The sequence below is a fragment of the Sinocyclocheilus grahami genome, unplaced genomic scaffold (genome assembly GCF_001515645.1).
Source record: "Sinocyclocheilus grahami isolate Dianchi unplaced genomic scaffold, SAMN03320097.WGS_v1.1 scaffold655.1, whole genome shotgun sequence".
Taxonomy (NCBI): Eukaryota; Metazoa; Chordata; class Actinopteri; order Cypriniformes; family Cyprinidae; genus Sinocyclocheilus; species Sinocyclocheilus grahami.
The window spans coordinates 834,177-852,004 of NW_015505834.1; the positions used below are offsets into that span (position 1 = coordinate 834,177).

The window sequence follows — 17,828 nt, forward strand, 5'->3', positions numbered from 1 at the left end:
CTGCAGTATCCGCTCTGTCTTTAGTGTGGAGCGTCTGGTCAGCTTTACTGAGAACAATCTGCCTGAGGTTCATCAGACCTGTGAACATGGACGTACAAACATATGTTTGAATATGTGTGAATCATCACTTCACCACAAATATATAGTGCATATTTTTTAAAGTAATACCAAAAACTGTCAGTATCTCAGAAGAATGTTGCAGTAATTAAGTGTTGTGAGTGTAACAGTTACTGTTACTAAAGGAATTGACTGGTTACAATAATGAAACAGAGACTTTTAAGTTTTGGCCAATATCAATAACCAATATTTTATAACAAGGCCAATAACCACTTTTCTTTTACAAATCTGAACATGCTTGTATGTTTTCTTCCCCCACAGGGTTCCGTAGTAGTAGTTATTTATTTTTATTGCCATGTCAGTATCTACGGCTATCTTTGTGGCAAAAACTGAGTTGGAATAATACAAGAGTTACACAAACGCAAAATAAAAAGCAAGCAAACACAAAAATACAGCAGTTAAAATCATACAAGACTTTGACATATGATGAAATTGTCATATGTCAAAAATTGACATATGATGAAAAATCTAAAAGTAAAACTTAAAAAAAGTCTCTGAGTGAGTGTACTTCATAATAAATACATTGAAATCAGGCATCAAAACATTATAAAATTATAGCAGAAAAGATTGTCTTGCCAAAATCAACAGAAAGAGACAAGAAAATATTTTCTGTATTAAGAAAAGGAAGACTATTTTTAAGACCATTAGGATATTTTTGCATTGCGACATTGTAATGACTGAGCAAACTAACCCCCAAAATTACATAAATAAAATAAAGTAAAATTGCACTGAATCTAATGAGAATTATTACTGAAGAAAAAAAATGGTTAAGCTTTTTTTTTTTTTAAAACAATACCAATTTGTTTACCAATATACTGTAAAACCCAAATGAAACAGCACTGGCCAAACATTACACTAAATATGTTGATAAATCTAACCTTTAAACCTGAATATTGTGACCCTGGAGCACAGAAGCAGTGTTAAGTCGCTGGGGTATATTTGTAGCAATAGCCAACAATACATTGTATGGGTCAAAATTATCTATTTTTCTTTTATGCCAAAAATCATTAGGATATTAAGTAAAGATCATGTTCCATGAAGATATTTTGTAAATTTCCTACCGTAAATATATAAAAACTTCATTTTTGATTAGTAATATGCATTGCTAAGAACTTCATTTGGACAACTTTAAAGATGATTTCCTCAATATTTAGATTTTTTTGCACCCTCAGATTCCAGATTTTCAAATAGTTGTATCTCGGCCAAATATGGTCCTATCCTAACAAACGATACATCAATGGAAAGCTTATTTATTCAGCTTTCATATGATTTATACATCTCAATTTCTTAAAATTACCCTTATGGCTGGTTTTGTGGTTCAGGGTCACAATTTAATTTCAAATGTAATGGAAGGCCTATACAGTATATGTTACTTATTCAAAGTTCAAACACCTATTTTTTAACACATAGATGATATTATATAGATAATTATGTATGTGGGATCAATCTGACCTGTGTTGGCCACTCTAGACGCAATGAGTTTATCTAGCAGACAGTCTGGGATCGGGCTGCCATCTTTGTAGTGGCGAGACATCCTCCTGAGAGGCTCCTTCTCCCAAACCCAGTTCTCCAGCATTTGAGACGGCACCTCCACAAAATCAGTCTCCACCTGCGTCCCACTGAACTCTGCGTAGCGGGTCTGTGACACAGAAAATCACATCTGGTACCACCACTTACATTTCCGCTTACACTTTATTTTAAGGTGTCCTTGTTACAGTGTAATTATACATTTAGTGAGTAATATTAATTAACTGCAATTACTATATACTTAGGGTTTGGCTTAGGGTTACTTGGATGTAATTATGCATAATTAATTGCTACTATAATAGCAAGTACATGTGTAACAAGGACACATTAAAATAAAGTGTTACCACTTTTCTTAATGATTTGCTATTTTCATTCAGTGTGGTCTCAGAATTTTCAGAACTTCTTTTTCTTTATGTGTGAGAATATTGCCGTACCCGGGAGCAGAGCTCATGCATGACATGTCCAAACTCATGGAAGAAGGTCTCCACCTCATGGTGCTGCAGGAGGGAAGGCCAGCTGCTTGTGGGTTTTGTGAAGTTGGCCACCATGGCAGCTACAGGCATCCTACGTTTCCCATCAGGCCCGAGACATCCTAGCTGGAGCCCAAAGCATGCAGCATGTCCATACTTACCCTCCCTGAAGAGTAAAACAGACCAATAAATCTGGATCAAGACTATTTCTGGTCATTACATCAAATGCCAATAAGCCAGTTCCTTAGAGAAGGACATGAAGTATTCATCGGATTTCATCTGCAGACTCTTAAGAGAAATGCATTGGGGTAATTTAAGTTAACAAACCCTGTTTAGTTTAGATCAGCATGAATTTCCAGGCTAGTGGAAAATGTAGTGTTATTTTAAGATTATGAACTATTATAGTACTTAAGAGTTTTTTTTTTGTACTTTCAGTTTTAGTTTTATTTTAGTTTAATTTTGATTAATTGTTATGTGCTTACTTTGTATTTCTATTTTTTATATTTCTGTTTTATATTTCTATTTAGCTTTAACTATTTTATTCACCGCAACTTGAATTAATTTCAATTAAGTACGTTACCAAAGCAACATCTTCACATCACTTTTTTTTTTTTTTTTTATCTAATATTAAATTTTATTTCAGCTTTATTTCAGTTAACGTGATTAAAATGAATAGTTTTAGTTAACAATAACAACACTGGCTGATTATGGGTCAATGACATATAATGTTTTTTTTATGATTTTTTATTACACCTTTAACACATCTACGTTTTTAATGGTGCTGTCAAATGATTAATCGCATCCAAAATAAAAGTTTTTGTTTACATAATATATGTGTGTGTACTGTGTATATTTATCATGTGTATATATAAATACACACACATGCATGTATACATTTAAGAATTTTTTTTATATATTAAATATATTTATATTATATTAACATAAATGTATGCATGTAAATACATGTAAATATTTTCTAAATATATACTGTATGTGTGTGTCTTTATAAATACATAAATATACACAGTACACACATATAATATGTAAACAAATACTTTTATTTTGGATGCGATTAATCGCGATTAATCGTTTGAGAGCATTAGTTTTACATAACATTTTTCAAGATGTTATTTTAGATGTTTAAATATATTTAGCTATTTCATAGCTAAGTTAATTCATAAATATCCTGATGTTTTTGGGACTTGCACCACATGACATTCTATAATTGAACTAGCATTGCCTTCTCTTAAAAAGGTCAAGTTAAGGCTTACTGGCCTTGATAGACAGTCAAGAGGGTCTCCTCTTTATAATATAATTTCCTTTTTTTCTGCATGTTGGTTGCACCACATTACTTTTTATGAATGGTTTACCTGGGATGCAAGTCCAAGTAAAACTGTCCGATCTCCTCTCCAGTCACAGAGTCCAGTACGGAGTAGAGTTTGACGCTGTCGTGCCACACAAGAGCATCCTCCACCCACTGGAACCTCAGACCCAACACATCCTGATAGATGTTCAGCAGGCCCTCGGTCACCACCTCCAGAGGGAAGTACTCGATCAGTTTGTCCTTATCCACTGCAAACTTCACTTGTTCCACCTGGTTCATGTAGTAGGGCATGTCCCATGCGTGGAGCTGTCCGTCAAACTCCAAGCCCCGCCTCTCACAGTCAGCATGTTTGAGTGACAGCAGGTAATGCCGCTCCTGCTCGCCCACTGGTCTCAACCTCTTATACAACTCATCTATTGAGCAACAAAAACATAACTATCATGTAGACAGGAGCAAAACTGCAGCATACAGAAATGATCTAAAACACTATGAGCACCTGTCTAATGTTGTTGCTGCCAAAACAGTAAAATAATTCATTTAATTTCAGCAATTTTGTCTACTCATCAAACCAATATGGTTTATTGTGGCCGATGCTGCTGCCAATATCTACAAAAGCGCTGATCCTGAACAGAAAGAGCCAAACAAAAAGAGAAGAAACACACCCAGAAATTGTGCCACATTCTCTGAATTTTTGGCCATGGTCATTTCCAGCACATAACTGGCATGACTGCTGAAGCCCAGGAGTTTGGCTAGCCTTGCCCGCAACTCAATCAGCTGTTCCAGGATAGCAGTGTTCACCTGGAAACATTAACAGTGCAATTAGAACGTTACTTTTAGGATTCATTTCCATGACAGTTTCAACGGCAACTTATTGATTCCAGTTACGCTGAACCTCCAAAGCTTAAAGGGATAGTTCACCCAAAAATGAAAAAGTCACCTACATATTGGATGCCCTGGAGGTAAGCTGTTGAGAACGTGCTCAGGACACTTCGGACATTGCGGTGAATCAGAGGTAAAAACGATATAAATACTGTTCAGTTTCTTGCACAGACCGATCGTTTCATGTCTTTACACATCAATGTATCGTCACGAGCCGCAGGGTTTAATTTGGTTTTGTTTGTGTATGGTTTTTTTGACTCTCAAAGCTGTGATTCCCATTCACTTCCATTATAAGACTGACAGACTGCAAAGGTTTGCGTTAAAAATCTTCATTTGTGTTCTACTGAAGAAATAAAGTCACCTACATCTTGGATGCCCTGGGGGTAACCTTTAACTGAATGCAAAGTCTGATTAAAAGCATGCTCGAGCTGAACCTACATCTTTGCACCTGCTGTGAAAGGCCATCTCCATCTTCCTCCTGGTTTCGGGAACATGACATCTTTTCATCAGAGGGAAATAGTGGGGATATGCAAGGGTGACTTTATACCGCCCATCTTCTGTTTTCTCAAGAACATTCACGTAGCTTTCCGCAAGACCCACTCGAGAAAGGAAGGAGGAAAACTGTGTACAAGATGAATTCACTAAAACAGAAGTTATACTATAGATAAACATGCTTACCAAGCTCTTGTTGCGAGAACAACAGCATTGTATTTTCTTCATTCAGATTTTGGTTGAAATCAATGGAGAGTTTACTTATTTGCTTAGAGATTGACTTGATTTCCTGAGTAAAAATGACAAAACAAGAGCAATAAAAAATAATCAATAACTTTTTTTTTTTTTTACATTTTCCAGGGCTCAACAGTAAGGATTTTTTCTGGTTGCTCAGTGAGGCCAGAAGTAAAAAATTCTACTTTCCATCTTTTCACTGGCTAAACACAAAGCGGGGTTTCTGGAGATTTTATGTTGGTAAATGTAAAAAAAACGTTTAAGAAATTAATTAAATGGAATACAATATGGTTTCTCTAAGACTGTAAATGTCTTATATTAGCAATATTTCAGAGTTTGAAAATACAACTTGAGGTACAATACAAAGTGATATTCTTCATAGTATTTTTGTCTGGTTTTCCAGATTTTTAAATCAAGATGCATGCACTTGAGAAGCAAAATGACATAAGATACAAAGTCTTGTTTTCTGAGAAATGGATCAAAATAAATTGAGTTAATGATTAAAACAAGAAAAAAAAATATGCCAATGGGGTAAAAAAAAAAAAAGCTTAATTCAATTTTTATGCCCCACCAACAAATGGGTGTTCTTGTTTAAAGCTTAAACTCAATGTTGTTACATTTCTAATAAAAGACTCCATATGTTCAGTTTGCATCTCAAATATATGCATCTTGATTTAAGGATTTTTGATATTTGCACTGGAAAACAAAACAATCGAGGAAGATATTCATAATTTGACTTTATGCCTTGACTTTATGAATTTAAGACTTTCCTTTTTAGGGCTTAATTTGAAAAAGGACCAATTTTTTAAAGACCCACAGAAACCCTGCAAAGTTATAAATATTAAATTGTTTTAAATTAGATTTACATTTATCAATTTAATATTATACCTTAAAATTATATTGTTTATTTGATATTGTATATTTTATATAGGATTTTAAATGTACATTTATTATTTAAAATTCATTGTTATTATTATTATAAAAACATTTCACACATAAATGTCAATTTTTTCAATGCCAATGGGGGGGTATTTGCCTGTTTTTAGCAGCAGATGCTTGGGTGTCCATTTCTATAATAAGCCCATTTATACACCGAAAATCAGTAGTAAGAGTTTGTTCAAATTCATCCGCACACAAGCCTGTAGTAAACAAACAAAACAAACCTACTTCTTGCATATCCTTGGACAAGTGCAATCCGTTCCGTTTCCCTAATTTTAAGAGTCGTCCCAGGAATCTCTCCGACTCGGGCAATAAATCACCGGATTGTTTTTCCTATAAAGATAAAGTGGGAAAGGCTGAGGCACGCACTGTGAATGCCTGTAGTTATGTTTACTGCTGCGGCTCTGACACAAGGCCAGACCTGCACCACATGAGCCCAACACCGCACTCATGCTTTCCTGTGAATGGAGTCTTCCACAGGGTCACAAATGAGGACACGCCACACTGGCCTTCAGAAGAAATGGTGCGATCATTTCATTACAGCTCAATTAGACAGGCAGTAAATGCCCTGGAGAGTAGAATTAGAGTAGAACCGCAGAAAATAGCATCCTGCTCACTCCAAAGAGAGATCTCCACTCAAATTGTCCAATTTTAATGTGCAAATCAGCTATGTGAAACCTCAATGGGCTCAGCCAACGCTGTCAAATGCCTTTTTATGGGTCACCCCTGTAAAACTGGACCTGGCAGTCAACTTGCCAGATGACTTTTTAGGACCCAGAGATTAATTTCTCCAATGATGAGCGCTGACAGATATTAATGATCTTATATGACCCCATAGTAATGACCTCCAATCATAAAACAACTGCACATATTCATTCACAGTGTTGGGGAAAGTTACTTTTAAAAGTAATGCATTACAATATTGCATTACTCCATAAAAAAGTAACTAATTACGTTACTTAGTTACTTTTTATGGAAAGTAATGCGTTATGTTACTTTTTAAATCTGGACAGGGCTTGCTTGTTTGTTTTTAAAATAAAAAAGTTATATTTTTGGCAAATATAAAAGCCTTTTCACACCAAAAGTGAAATGAATAAGCCTCAGGCTGAAGGAAAGTACAGTTACGTCCGTACAGTAGAATACAGAAGAAGAAATTTCAACACACTTCAGCAATAAACAAAGACACACAAATGTTTGTCTAGAGTAATTTGTGCTTATTAGTACGCTTGAACTGACTCATCGAAGGCCAGAAGCAAAGACATTGGTTAATAGAATGGGATTAAATACATAAAGCATATTTGTGTTGTTTAACATTTAATTATTGAAGGTTTGCGTTATATTCTGAGTTGCATTATTTTTATTCATTTTGAGGAATACTGAATCTGTTTTTTTTTTTGTGTGAGTGAGACGAATTAATGCATATTCATTTTTATTTTAGAACTACAGTAACATCTGATTTCTCTCAACATGGGGACAGGAGAGCTGTTAGTCAATACATTGGAAAAAAAGTAACTTGCGTTACTTATTTGAAAAAGTAACTCAGATATTCTCTTGTAAATTAAAAAGTAATGCATTACTTTACTAGTTACTTGAAAAAAGTAATCTGATTACGTAACTCGCGTTACCCCCAACACTGTTCATTCAAGACAATCACCCACTAAACCATGTAATAAGCAGTTGATATTAATAAAAATGGTTTTAACATTTAAAAATACTGAACTTGAATGGAAAAGAAATCGAATTAGTTTGTTCCAAACACAAGATTCACTCATCTTCGAAATGCAAATGAAGATATTTTTCATGAAACTTGAGAGGAGGACACACCACAACTGTGTCCAATATCGCATACTTGCTTATAGGTGCTACATTTGACTTGAAACTTGAAAATAAAATAAAAATAATATAGAAGGATAATACAGAAAAAATGTAATAACAATAGAATAAAATAAAATAGAAGGATAATAAATGAAAATAGTATAGAAGGATAATACAGAAATAAAATAAAATAAAATGGACGAGTGCAGAGTAGCAAAATTATTCAGAATCATTTTTGTGCATGACTCTGCATTGTGTTACCTGCAGAGCTATAAGTCTCTGAAACACGTCTACCCTCATGCTCACTTCCACATCGAAATCCGACAGGCGTTTGTCAGCCTCGGTGCTCGCCAATCTCACCTCTTTACATGGAGAGACATACTGAGGAAAGTCCAACACATGCCGTGAAGCTGAAACAGAGCACAGAACAGTGAATAAGATTAATATTAATATATACATTAATATGTACGTTATTGTTCCACCACTCACCGGCATAATCTGCGTTTGCATCTGCAATGACTTGCAGTGTATTCTCAAAGCACACCTTCCCAATGTCCACCGAGCCCACTGTGTCATAGGCTTGCTTTATCCGCTGGATCAGTCTCTGTGTCTGGTGTCTGATCTCTTCTGGGGCCAGGTCCCATCGCAGGTTGTTGTTCTTGTCCGCTGTGCTGGAGCAGCTGTGGGCGGATATGACTGATCCATTCTGAAGTGTCATCTTGAGCTTTGAGCTGGACAAAATGACTCTGCAATGTTTTAAAGAAAGAGCCAGTGACTGGCCACTGTGCAAAAATGATTAGCCTGCATACATTTGCATGTGCACTTGTATGTAGTGTAGCTTCTCGTAACTTTAGAAAAAGAAAAGCTACACATTACTGTATACATAATACTGAAAGAAGAGAAACCTGAGTGCTGTGCAGGGCTGCATGCTGTGAATGTTTTCCGTACTAACGATGGGCACTTTCACATGTCTTTCAAAATAGGGAATGTGAACCTGATCTGCTTGTGCTACACTTACACTACTTCACATCTGCCAGTTGCATTGCCTACTTTTCAGAGAAGCTTATGCGATAACCTGATTAAAACCAGATATCCTCTCATACTAACACTTTGTAAGGTAAGAAGGCCGAGTAAGTCTGAACATTTATAGTTTGTCTACGAGAGCCCAGTCAGGTTCATGCAGTTGGTTACTACAGTAGTAATAATGGCACCCCAGTCAAACAGCATAAAGTGTGTTAAATAACACAGAAATGCCGAGGGTAACATCGCATGCCTATAGTTTCATAGGAGTGCAACTCCTACCGTCACACTCGACTGTTAAACCAATATACTAGTAGTACTAGATGAAGGCTTGGAGTGTGCATATTAATTACGTAACCTGACGTTCTCCAGACAGAGCGTTCTGATTGGCTACAAGGTAGAATTAATGAATGCGGTGAAAGATTGGCTTATGGATATTAAACAGATAACGGTGGCATGATTTTTTCCTCTCCATTTTACACGTACATTACACAAAAATCCTGTAAATACAGACTGATTAGAAAGAAAGAAAAATCAAACCTGCTTTAAAACCCAGCAACACAACTGTAGCTGTACAACTTTACAACAGCAACACTGCTTTAACAAGCATGACTTATTTGACATCAAAACAACATTTTTTTATTACAGTATATATATAAACATTAAAATATAGGCCTACATGAAAAATGAAATGGACAACATATGTAAAACATTAAAAGTTATTTCATTTATTCGTATTATTTATTATTTCATATATAATAGGGGACACAGACATGCATATATAATTATTTCACTTTATTATTTACATTGTTTATATAAATAAATAATATCATAAATTCTAATGCATATCATTGCTCTTTTGTTGATTTGAACTACTTCTATTGCCTCATTTGTAAGTCACTTTGGATAAAAGTGTCTGCTAAATGACTAAATGTAAATGTAATATTATTTAATGTATTGATATTACCATAAATGTGTATATTATTTTATGACAGAAAAACTTGGACAGACTAAATCCAGAAGAACTGTGGCAAAGATGCTTCAAGAAACCTGCAAAGCTACAGTACTGTTAAAAGTTTTAGGCACTTGTGTAAAAAATGCTGTAAAATGAGGATGCTGTCAAAAATAATGTCATAAATAGATTTAAAGTGATGATGGAAAAAGTAAGTGAAACAGTGCTTTAATAACTGGCTGAACCACCTTTGGCAGCAATAACCTCAAGCAAGCGCTTCCTATAGCTGTGCATATTAGACCTGCACAACATCCAGGGGTAATTCTGGACCGTTCTTCCTTACAGAACTGCTTCAGCTCACTCATATTCTTAGGAAGTCTGCTGAATGGCTCTCTTGAGGTCATTCCACAGCATCTCTGTTGGGTTGAGGTCTGGGCTTGACTGGACCACTCCAAAAGGAGGAAGCCATTCTGTAGTAGAGTTACTTAAATGTTTAGGGTTGTTATCCTGCTGCATCACCTAGCTTCTTCTGAGCTTCAGCTTGCGGGCAGCCACCTTGAGATTATCCTCCACAATGGCAAGCGGTCCAGGGCCAGAGGCAGCAAAGCAGTCCAAATCATGATGCTCCCTCCACACCATACTTCACTGCTGGGATGATGTTTTCATGTTGGTACGCTGTTTTCGTTTTACGCCATACATGCTGCATGTTCTATTTGTCCACAAGATATGGTCTTTGGCAAACTTTATGCATGCTGCAATGTTTTGTTTGGAGAGCAGTGGCTTCCTTCATGGTGTACCTCCTGTTGGTCCAATGGTTTACGTATGGTTGACTCATGAACGGAGATGTTAACCAGCTTCAAGTCTTTAGCTAGTGTTTTTTCACCTCATTGAGTATTCTGCGTTGTGCCTTTGGCGAGATCTTGGCTGGGCACTCACTTCTATGGAGAGTAGCCACAGTAATATATCGTCACTTCTCATCGTGGACTGATGAATATCTAAAGTCTTTGAGATTACTCTGTAACCCTTTCCATGCATATCAAAAACTCTTGATCAGAGGTCTTCTGAGATATTTTGCGAGGCATGGCTCACATCAGCTAATGCTGCTTCCCTGTTGAAAAAAAACAACAGCATATGCTGGTTAGATATGTTCTGAAGCATGGCTGCTGGTTTGAGCTGGTCATGTGCTGGTCCTAAGCAACTAGCTCCTGCTCAGCTTAAACCACCTCAAACCAGCAGCCTTGCTTCAAAATATATGCTGTTTTTTTCAACAGGGTTGTGAAAAGCACACTGACACTGTTTGGGTGTTTATACGAGTCAGTTTAGCTCTAAACCACCCCTTTATTCTCATTTCATTGATTGGACTCCTGGTTTGCTAACATCTGACTCCTTTGGCATTTAGTGACACCAGAAGCCCAGTGTTTCACTTACTTTCTCCACCATCACTTTGTATGTTTAATGAGTGTGCTCAATAAAGACACGAAAGATGATGATTGTTTGTGGGGTTTTTTTTAGCTTAGAAATATTGTGTTTGTTGATATTTGTGAATTTTAAGACCAATTTATGCAGACAACCAGAAAATGTAAAATGGTTCTCTTACTTTTTTCTTGCCAGTGTACAGAGTTATTTGAATTCGAGTCAGTTAAGGCTATTATAATTAAATAAATAATGGACACACACACACACACACACACAGGTTTGTTTTTATGGTTTAAGGGGACTCTCCATAGGTGTAATGGTTTTTATACTGTACAAACTTAACCTACCCCTCACATTTTAATTTCATAAAACACCATTTAGTATGTTTTTTTAAGCCTTTGCGTGACACGAGTCCCCATGAGTCTGTGTGTAGTCAGGTTTAAGTCCCCACCAGGATATATAAACCAGCACACACACACACAAACACAAATACACGCACACACACACACACACACAAATACACACACACACACACATAGACACAAACACACAAATACACACACACACATAGACACACACAGACACACACACACACACAGACAGACACACACACACACCTTATATAAATTAGCCCCTTTTCCGTAGTACGATTCATAAAATCTTTATTGTAGTTCTCGAGCAGACATATTTCCGGCGCGGCTCGGCGGCGCATGCGCAGTGCAGAGCGTCAGTCTGACGCGACGCTGTGTCTGGCGCGAGCGCTGCAGCCTCTTTCTCCAGGTAGGTGGGCGGGGGCGCGCACAGCATCCTCAAGAATATATCATCTTATTGATGTTTTTGCGCTGAATATGAGACGCGGGGGTCCTGGAGAGAGCACCAGAGACCTACGCTTGCGAAGGTCTCTCCTTCTGTCCGTGAATTAAACTGCGAATGTGTTCAGCCATCGCAGCTCCTGCAATCTCCTCTGTGTAAACCAGTGTAAACACCACCCATCTGTGAGGCGCAGCTGCACTTAACGGGGTTATTGTGACTTATACCTGACACTAAATCATATTTCATGTTGTGGGAGGACATGCGGATTCCTTTGTCAGCATAACTGCCTCATATGTGTTTTGGCTTGTGCTATTTATCCGTGAATAACTCACTGTGTGTTACAGTCGCATGAAACTATCCTATGCACTCTGTAAGGGGACCAGAACCGTTTTATATTTCATAATACGAGCATATAGCTTTGGTGAGCAGAAGCTTATAAAGTCATTGATAGATGAATGTTATGTAATTAACCCCTGCAGCAACATGACTTGTATAAATATGCTTAGTATAGTACATCTAGTCAAGTGCACAGTGTACTGACAGCCTTGTCAGTCTATACATTTATTAATCATGTTTTCTGTTTTAGTGAATATTTTGCAAGTGGAAAATGATTATGTTATATGATTGTTGCTCTTTCAGCTGACCCATCCATGCCAGCTTTTCCTGTAATGTTCTGATTCAGTTAAAAAGAATCAGCTTTTCCAACAAATCTTTCCCCAGGTTTCTCCCAGACAGCATGGCAGTGGAAAAGCGCTTGGCGTATTCTATCATCCAGTTCCTCAGAGATCAGACTCACTGTGGCTCGCTGAATTCAGATGAACAGGAAAGTCTGGAAGGTAGGTCACCCTCGTGCTTAAAACAGTGAAAGTCACAGGCCTTTTTTACTCTTGGGCTGGCTGTTCAGATTCTGGTCACTGTTCGGTCAGAGGGACGGTAAATCACCACAGCAAGCTCTTGGAACCACATCATTATTATTAGTGATATATATCGGCCTGATTTATCAGAGAGGTGGATCAGCTGGGTAATATTTGATGAGATTATCGGCATGAACTGCTGATAACCATTATTCAAGTATATTTGAAACGTCATGTTTTAACAAATCTTTTGTTGTGCTTTAATAAGTACTGTTATTCTGACAAAGATAGTAAAGCACAAGTACTTGGTTTTTATCATTTTAACTTCAGTGTGTTATTAGCAGTTTAATCTAAAGTTAATATATTAAAGTTAACGTAGAAATGTACAAAATTGCAATGTCGTCATTGCAAATGTGTAATTAATAATATATGCATGAAAAGTTTCAAGAGAAATAGCATTATATTCTTGTTTATCATAAATGCTTGTCGGTGCATTCAGCGGTACACTTTAACCATGCTGTATTTCATAAACAATACAAGTCATTATGAAATTAAATATACAGATGTATTGAAGTCCTATGTAATTGGGCCAAAAAAAGAGCTGGAGAGCTCAGCAAATTGCATTTAATATAAATTTAAAGTACAATATATTTTCATTTCATTGTAAATAACTTGCAGTTACATGTATAAAAGCAATACATTCAGTTTGCACTTTTCATATTCATATAATAAGTATTATTATTACATTTATTTATTTATTTGCACTTTTTTCACAAGAGCATGTTAATGGAGCGGATAGCTATAAAACCCTTGTGCACTGCAAAAAATGCTTTTCTAGCTTAGATCTTTTGTCTTGTTTCCAGCCAAAATATCTAAAAATTCTTAAATCAAGAAGGATTTTCTAGACAAGTAAAAATGATTGTCTTGTTTTCAGAAAAAACAAGTCGAATTCAAGTGAGTTTTTGCTTGAAACAAGATTATTTTTCTTACCCCATTGGCAGATTATTTTGCTTGTTTCAAGCAAAAACTCACTTGAATTCGACTTGTTTTTTCTGAAAACAAGACAATCATTTTTACTTGTCTAGAAAATCCTTCTTGATTTAAGAATTTTTAGATATTTTGGCTGGAAACAAGACAATGTTTACCATAAAAGCATTTTTTGCAGTGTGTCAGTTCCACAATCTGAATGATTTGTCAATAATACATTATGAACATTTTCTGCTCTTATTTATTTACTTTTTTTACTATTATTTCAGCAATTTTGTGTACATCTCATTTGTAATAATTAGATGAGTTTGTGTATACATGAAATCATCTTTATGATCTTTAACTATGGGCACTTTTGGACCAAAAAATAGAAAAAAAGCCGAAAAATAAACTCAATTTAGAAAATAAGCTCCCACACACTTTTCACACGCTCACTAGTTCATTGTCCAAAAGTGTATGTTACATTCATTACAGGAGCATCCTGGTATTTCTTCTAAACCAGCTCCATCACATTTCACATTTTTTGACGTCATTTAAATTACATTTTCAATATTTTTACGTTCAAACTTTTTATTAAAACAAATATTATTACAACAAGTAATATATATATATTTTTTACATTTTAAGACCAAACCCAAACATAATACATAACCAATAAAAAAAAGAAAGAAAGAACGGATTTAGAACGGAAGAATTAGAACGGAAGATTTTTTTTTAAAGTAAATAAAATAACTACAAAACTATCATAAAATAAAGAATACAACTAATTATAGAAAATAGTAGTCATTGTAATACAAATAGATAAAATACAATATATACTTAATACAAATATATATATATTAGTAGAATATTAAGAGACCTGAAGTAAGCTATAAAGGGATGCCATTTATTGAAGAAATTACTTTTCCCAGAACATCTTACTTTTTCCAGTTTCAAAAAAACATGGTATCCACTAGCCATTGGGAGGTTGTTGGAGGTTTATTAGATTTCCAGTGGAGCAGAATACGGTGCCTAGCTAACAAAGAGGTAAAGGATCAAATATCCAGTTGTTTTGAATTAAACTGAGACCAAATGTTTGGTATCCCAAAGATTGCTGTACATTTTCAATATTTTTATAATAAAATGTCCAACTACAAGTCTGTTTGCATAGTGAGCATTATATGTATCCTAAATAGACACAAATAACTAATAATAAATACAAAAAGGCATACATATTGCATAATTTAACTAAAATGCAATTCACCTGGATATTATGTTAATGAGTAATATTTATTTGTTATCACACATCACGTCTCATCCCAAACATGCTCTTCACTGACCGTGTACCAAGTACACTAATTATTGACATAAAAATGTATATAAAATATACACTTTATTATTGACAGGAAATGAGAGAAATGACATCACAACTGTGCAACAGTCATAATTTGTGTAAAAATGGGTATCATTCATTTTTACAAAATAAATTCTGAAATTATTTATTTATATCTCAGCAAAACATAACATCACAGTAAAACATTTGACATGTTTTACAGATTACACTTTACACTATATTCACAGAACAATTCAAAACACCCACATATGAGCAGTGTAATGGCACTCTTTCTGGATATAATGGCACCTACTGAAAAAATAATATGATTACATTAATCTCCTGTTTATAGTTGCAGTACAGTGTCTGGAGACGACTTTCAAGATCAGCTCCAGTGACTATCATCTTGCCGCCCCTCAGCCGCTGAGAGAGATATTCCTCAATTCCCTCCTCAAAGTAACTACATTTATTACACCCCGACCTGTTTTTCTTTCATTATTTTGAGTACTGGTTTTTATTACTCAATATATTATGCAGCAAGCATGATTTGAGCATTCTGCCTCCTTTCCCAAAGACTCTTGTCTAATTGTCGTTTACAGAATGATATTGTTTCATTACCTGAGACGTTTCCATCTCCAGAGGACATCGAGAGAGCTGAGCAGCTGAAAAATGAGGGCATGTCACACTTTCCTGCTGTACTTAGACTAAAAACACTTTTCAATTAATTTGTCAGGATGCATTATGTATAACTAAATGGCATCTGTCATCACATCTTTCCATTGTAATGATGCAAATAAAACCAGGATCAATAATTGATGAATGCTGTATTCCCGATGCTCTGTGCACTCACATGCTTTTGTCTTTATCAGGGAATAACCACATGAAAGAGGAGAATTATAGCAGCGCTGTGGACTGTTATACAAAAGCCATTGAGTTGGACCAAAGAAATGCAGTGTATTACTGTAACAGGTGAATGCGTTGAGAATGCGTCAGTCATAGAGACGTATGTTTTTATGTTTGGTGTTGACTGCTGGGATTGTTCTCTCAGGGCCGCGGCACATAGTAAGCTGGGAAACTACACAGAGGCTACGGGAGACTGTGAGCGAGCGATTGCCATCGACCCGTCGTACAGTAAAGCTTATGGCAGAATGGGGTAAGATGCTTCAATTATTGTGCCATAACGGTCAGTGTTGATATTGTTAACTAGAACTACAATTGTTGAAAATAGCTTCTGGTTCATTGAAATAATGCCGAAATGATGTAAAACACAAATATTAGATGAAAAACATGAACTTAAATGAAACTTAGAAATGTTGCCGTAAAGAGTAACTATAAAAAAGTTATACAACTATAAAATAAAATAAGTATTAAAATGACTAAAATGGAAATAAAAATAGGAAAGCTAAATAAAAATAATAAAAAACAAACCAAAACGACGAAAAATGGCAAAAACCTGAACTAAAATTAAAATGAACAATTAAAAGTATAGAAATAAATGCTAATTCAAAATATTAGTAAATAAGTACTTATAGAAATAATACATATATAAATAATAGTATAGAAATAGTATATATAGTGTAGAATAGTATAGCAATAAATAAACATGAACTTAAAAAACGTAGAAATGTTGCCATGAAGACTAACTATAACAAAAACTATAAACAAAACGCAACCATAAAATAAAATATGTTTATGTATTAATATTACTAAAACTAAAACTGAAATGAAAATATATAAAAGCTAAATAAAAATATACAAAAAACAAAAAATGACTCAAACGTAAACTAAAATTAAAATGAAAATATAAAAATAAAAGGTCATTTAAAATATTGGTAATAGTCTTGAAATAATACTAAATATACTGATAACTGTCCTTTCATTATTTGTTTAATTCATATGATTCTAAATAGCCAAGTTGTGTTTTATCATTAATTTATTAATATTCCCATACAGTTACCAATTTGCCTGCATTAGGAATAAAATTTGTGTTGAGAACAAATTCCATTTTGAAAATATTCCAATTTGGTTTTATTCTTGAACATCTGTATTAATAATACATGAACAACGTTACCGTCTAGAATAGAATATAGGGATGTAACGATGAACCGCGAGCCGGATGAAAATCGATTCAAATATGTGACGATTCAAATCGGTTGAGATGCTAAACAAATCGCGATTCAATTAGGGGTAGGAGTTTATACAGTGGGTACGGAAAGTATTCAGACCCCCTTAAATTTTTCACTCTTTGTTATATTGCAGCCATTTGCTAAAATCATTTAAGTTAATTTTTTTTCCTCATTAATGTACACACAGCACCCCATATTGACAGAAAAACACAGAATTGTTGACATTTTTGCAGATTTATTAAAAAAAAAAAACTGAAATATCACATGGTCCTAAATATTCAGACCCTTTGCTCAGTATTTAGTAGAAACACCCTTTTGATCTAATACAGCCATAAGTCTTTTTGGGAAAGATGCAACAAGTTATTCACACCTGGATTTGGGGATCCTCTGCCATTCCCCCTTGCAGATCCTCTCCAGTTCTGTCAGGTTGGATGGTAAACGTTGGTGGACAGCCATTTTTAGGTCTCTCAAGAGATGCTCAATTGGGTTTAAGTCAGGGCCCTGGCTGGGCCATTCAAGAACAGTCACAGAGTTGTTGCGAAGCCACTCCT

At 35.3% G+C, this 17,828-nt stretch overlaps 2 protein-coding genes across 2 annotated transcripts in view; one reads left to right on the forward strand and one right to left on the reverse strand.

Moving 5' to 3' along the window:
• LOC107558702 (thimet oligopeptidase-like) overlaps positions 1-9,171 on the reverse strand; it is a 13,637-nt gene extending 4,466 nt beyond the window's left edge. The window contains exons 1-11 of the mRNA XM_016242368.1: positions 9,100-9,171; positions 8,287-8,543; positions 8,059-8,207; positions 6,211-6,315; positions 4,996-5,098; positions 4,756-4,916; positions 4,101-4,236; positions 3,485-3,851; positions 2,079-2,280; positions 1,570-1,756; positions 1-78 (exon numbers count right to left, since the gene is read on the reverse strand). The exon at positions 1-78 is cut by the window's left edge and continues 6 nt beyond it. Of these exons, the coding sequence (XP_016097854.1) occupies positions 1-78; positions 1,570-1,756; positions 2,079-2,280; positions 3,485-3,851; positions 4,101-4,236; positions 4,756-4,916; positions 4,996-5,098; positions 6,211-6,315; positions 8,059-8,207; positions 8,287-8,515 (1,717 nt within the window). The 5' untranslated portion in view covers positions 8,516-8,543; positions 9,100-9,171. The remainder of the gene's footprint in view (positions 79-1,569; positions 1,757-2,078; positions 2,281-3,484; positions 3,852-4,100; positions 4,237-4,755; positions 4,917-4,995; positions 5,099-6,210; positions 6,316-8,058; positions 8,208-8,286; positions 8,544-9,099) is intronic.
• Positions 9,172-11,988: 2,817 nt separating this feature from the next.
• LOC107558703 (small glutamine-rich tetratricopeptide repeat-containing protein beta-like) overlaps positions 11,989-17,828 on the forward strand; it is a 19,439-nt gene continuing 13,599 nt past the window's right edge. The window contains exons 1-6 of the mRNA XM_016242369.1: positions 11,989-12,083; positions 12,719-12,834; positions 15,504-15,607; positions 15,751-15,826; positions 16,021-16,120; positions 16,200-16,304. Of these exons, the coding sequence (XP_016097855.1) occupies positions 12,034-12,083; positions 12,719-12,834; positions 15,504-15,607; positions 15,751-15,826; positions 16,021-16,120; positions 16,200-16,304 (551 nt within the window). The 5' untranslated portion in view covers positions 11,989-12,033. The remainder of the gene's footprint in view (positions 12,084-12,718; positions 12,835-15,503; positions 15,608-15,750; positions 15,827-16,020; positions 16,121-16,199; positions 16,305-17,828) is intronic.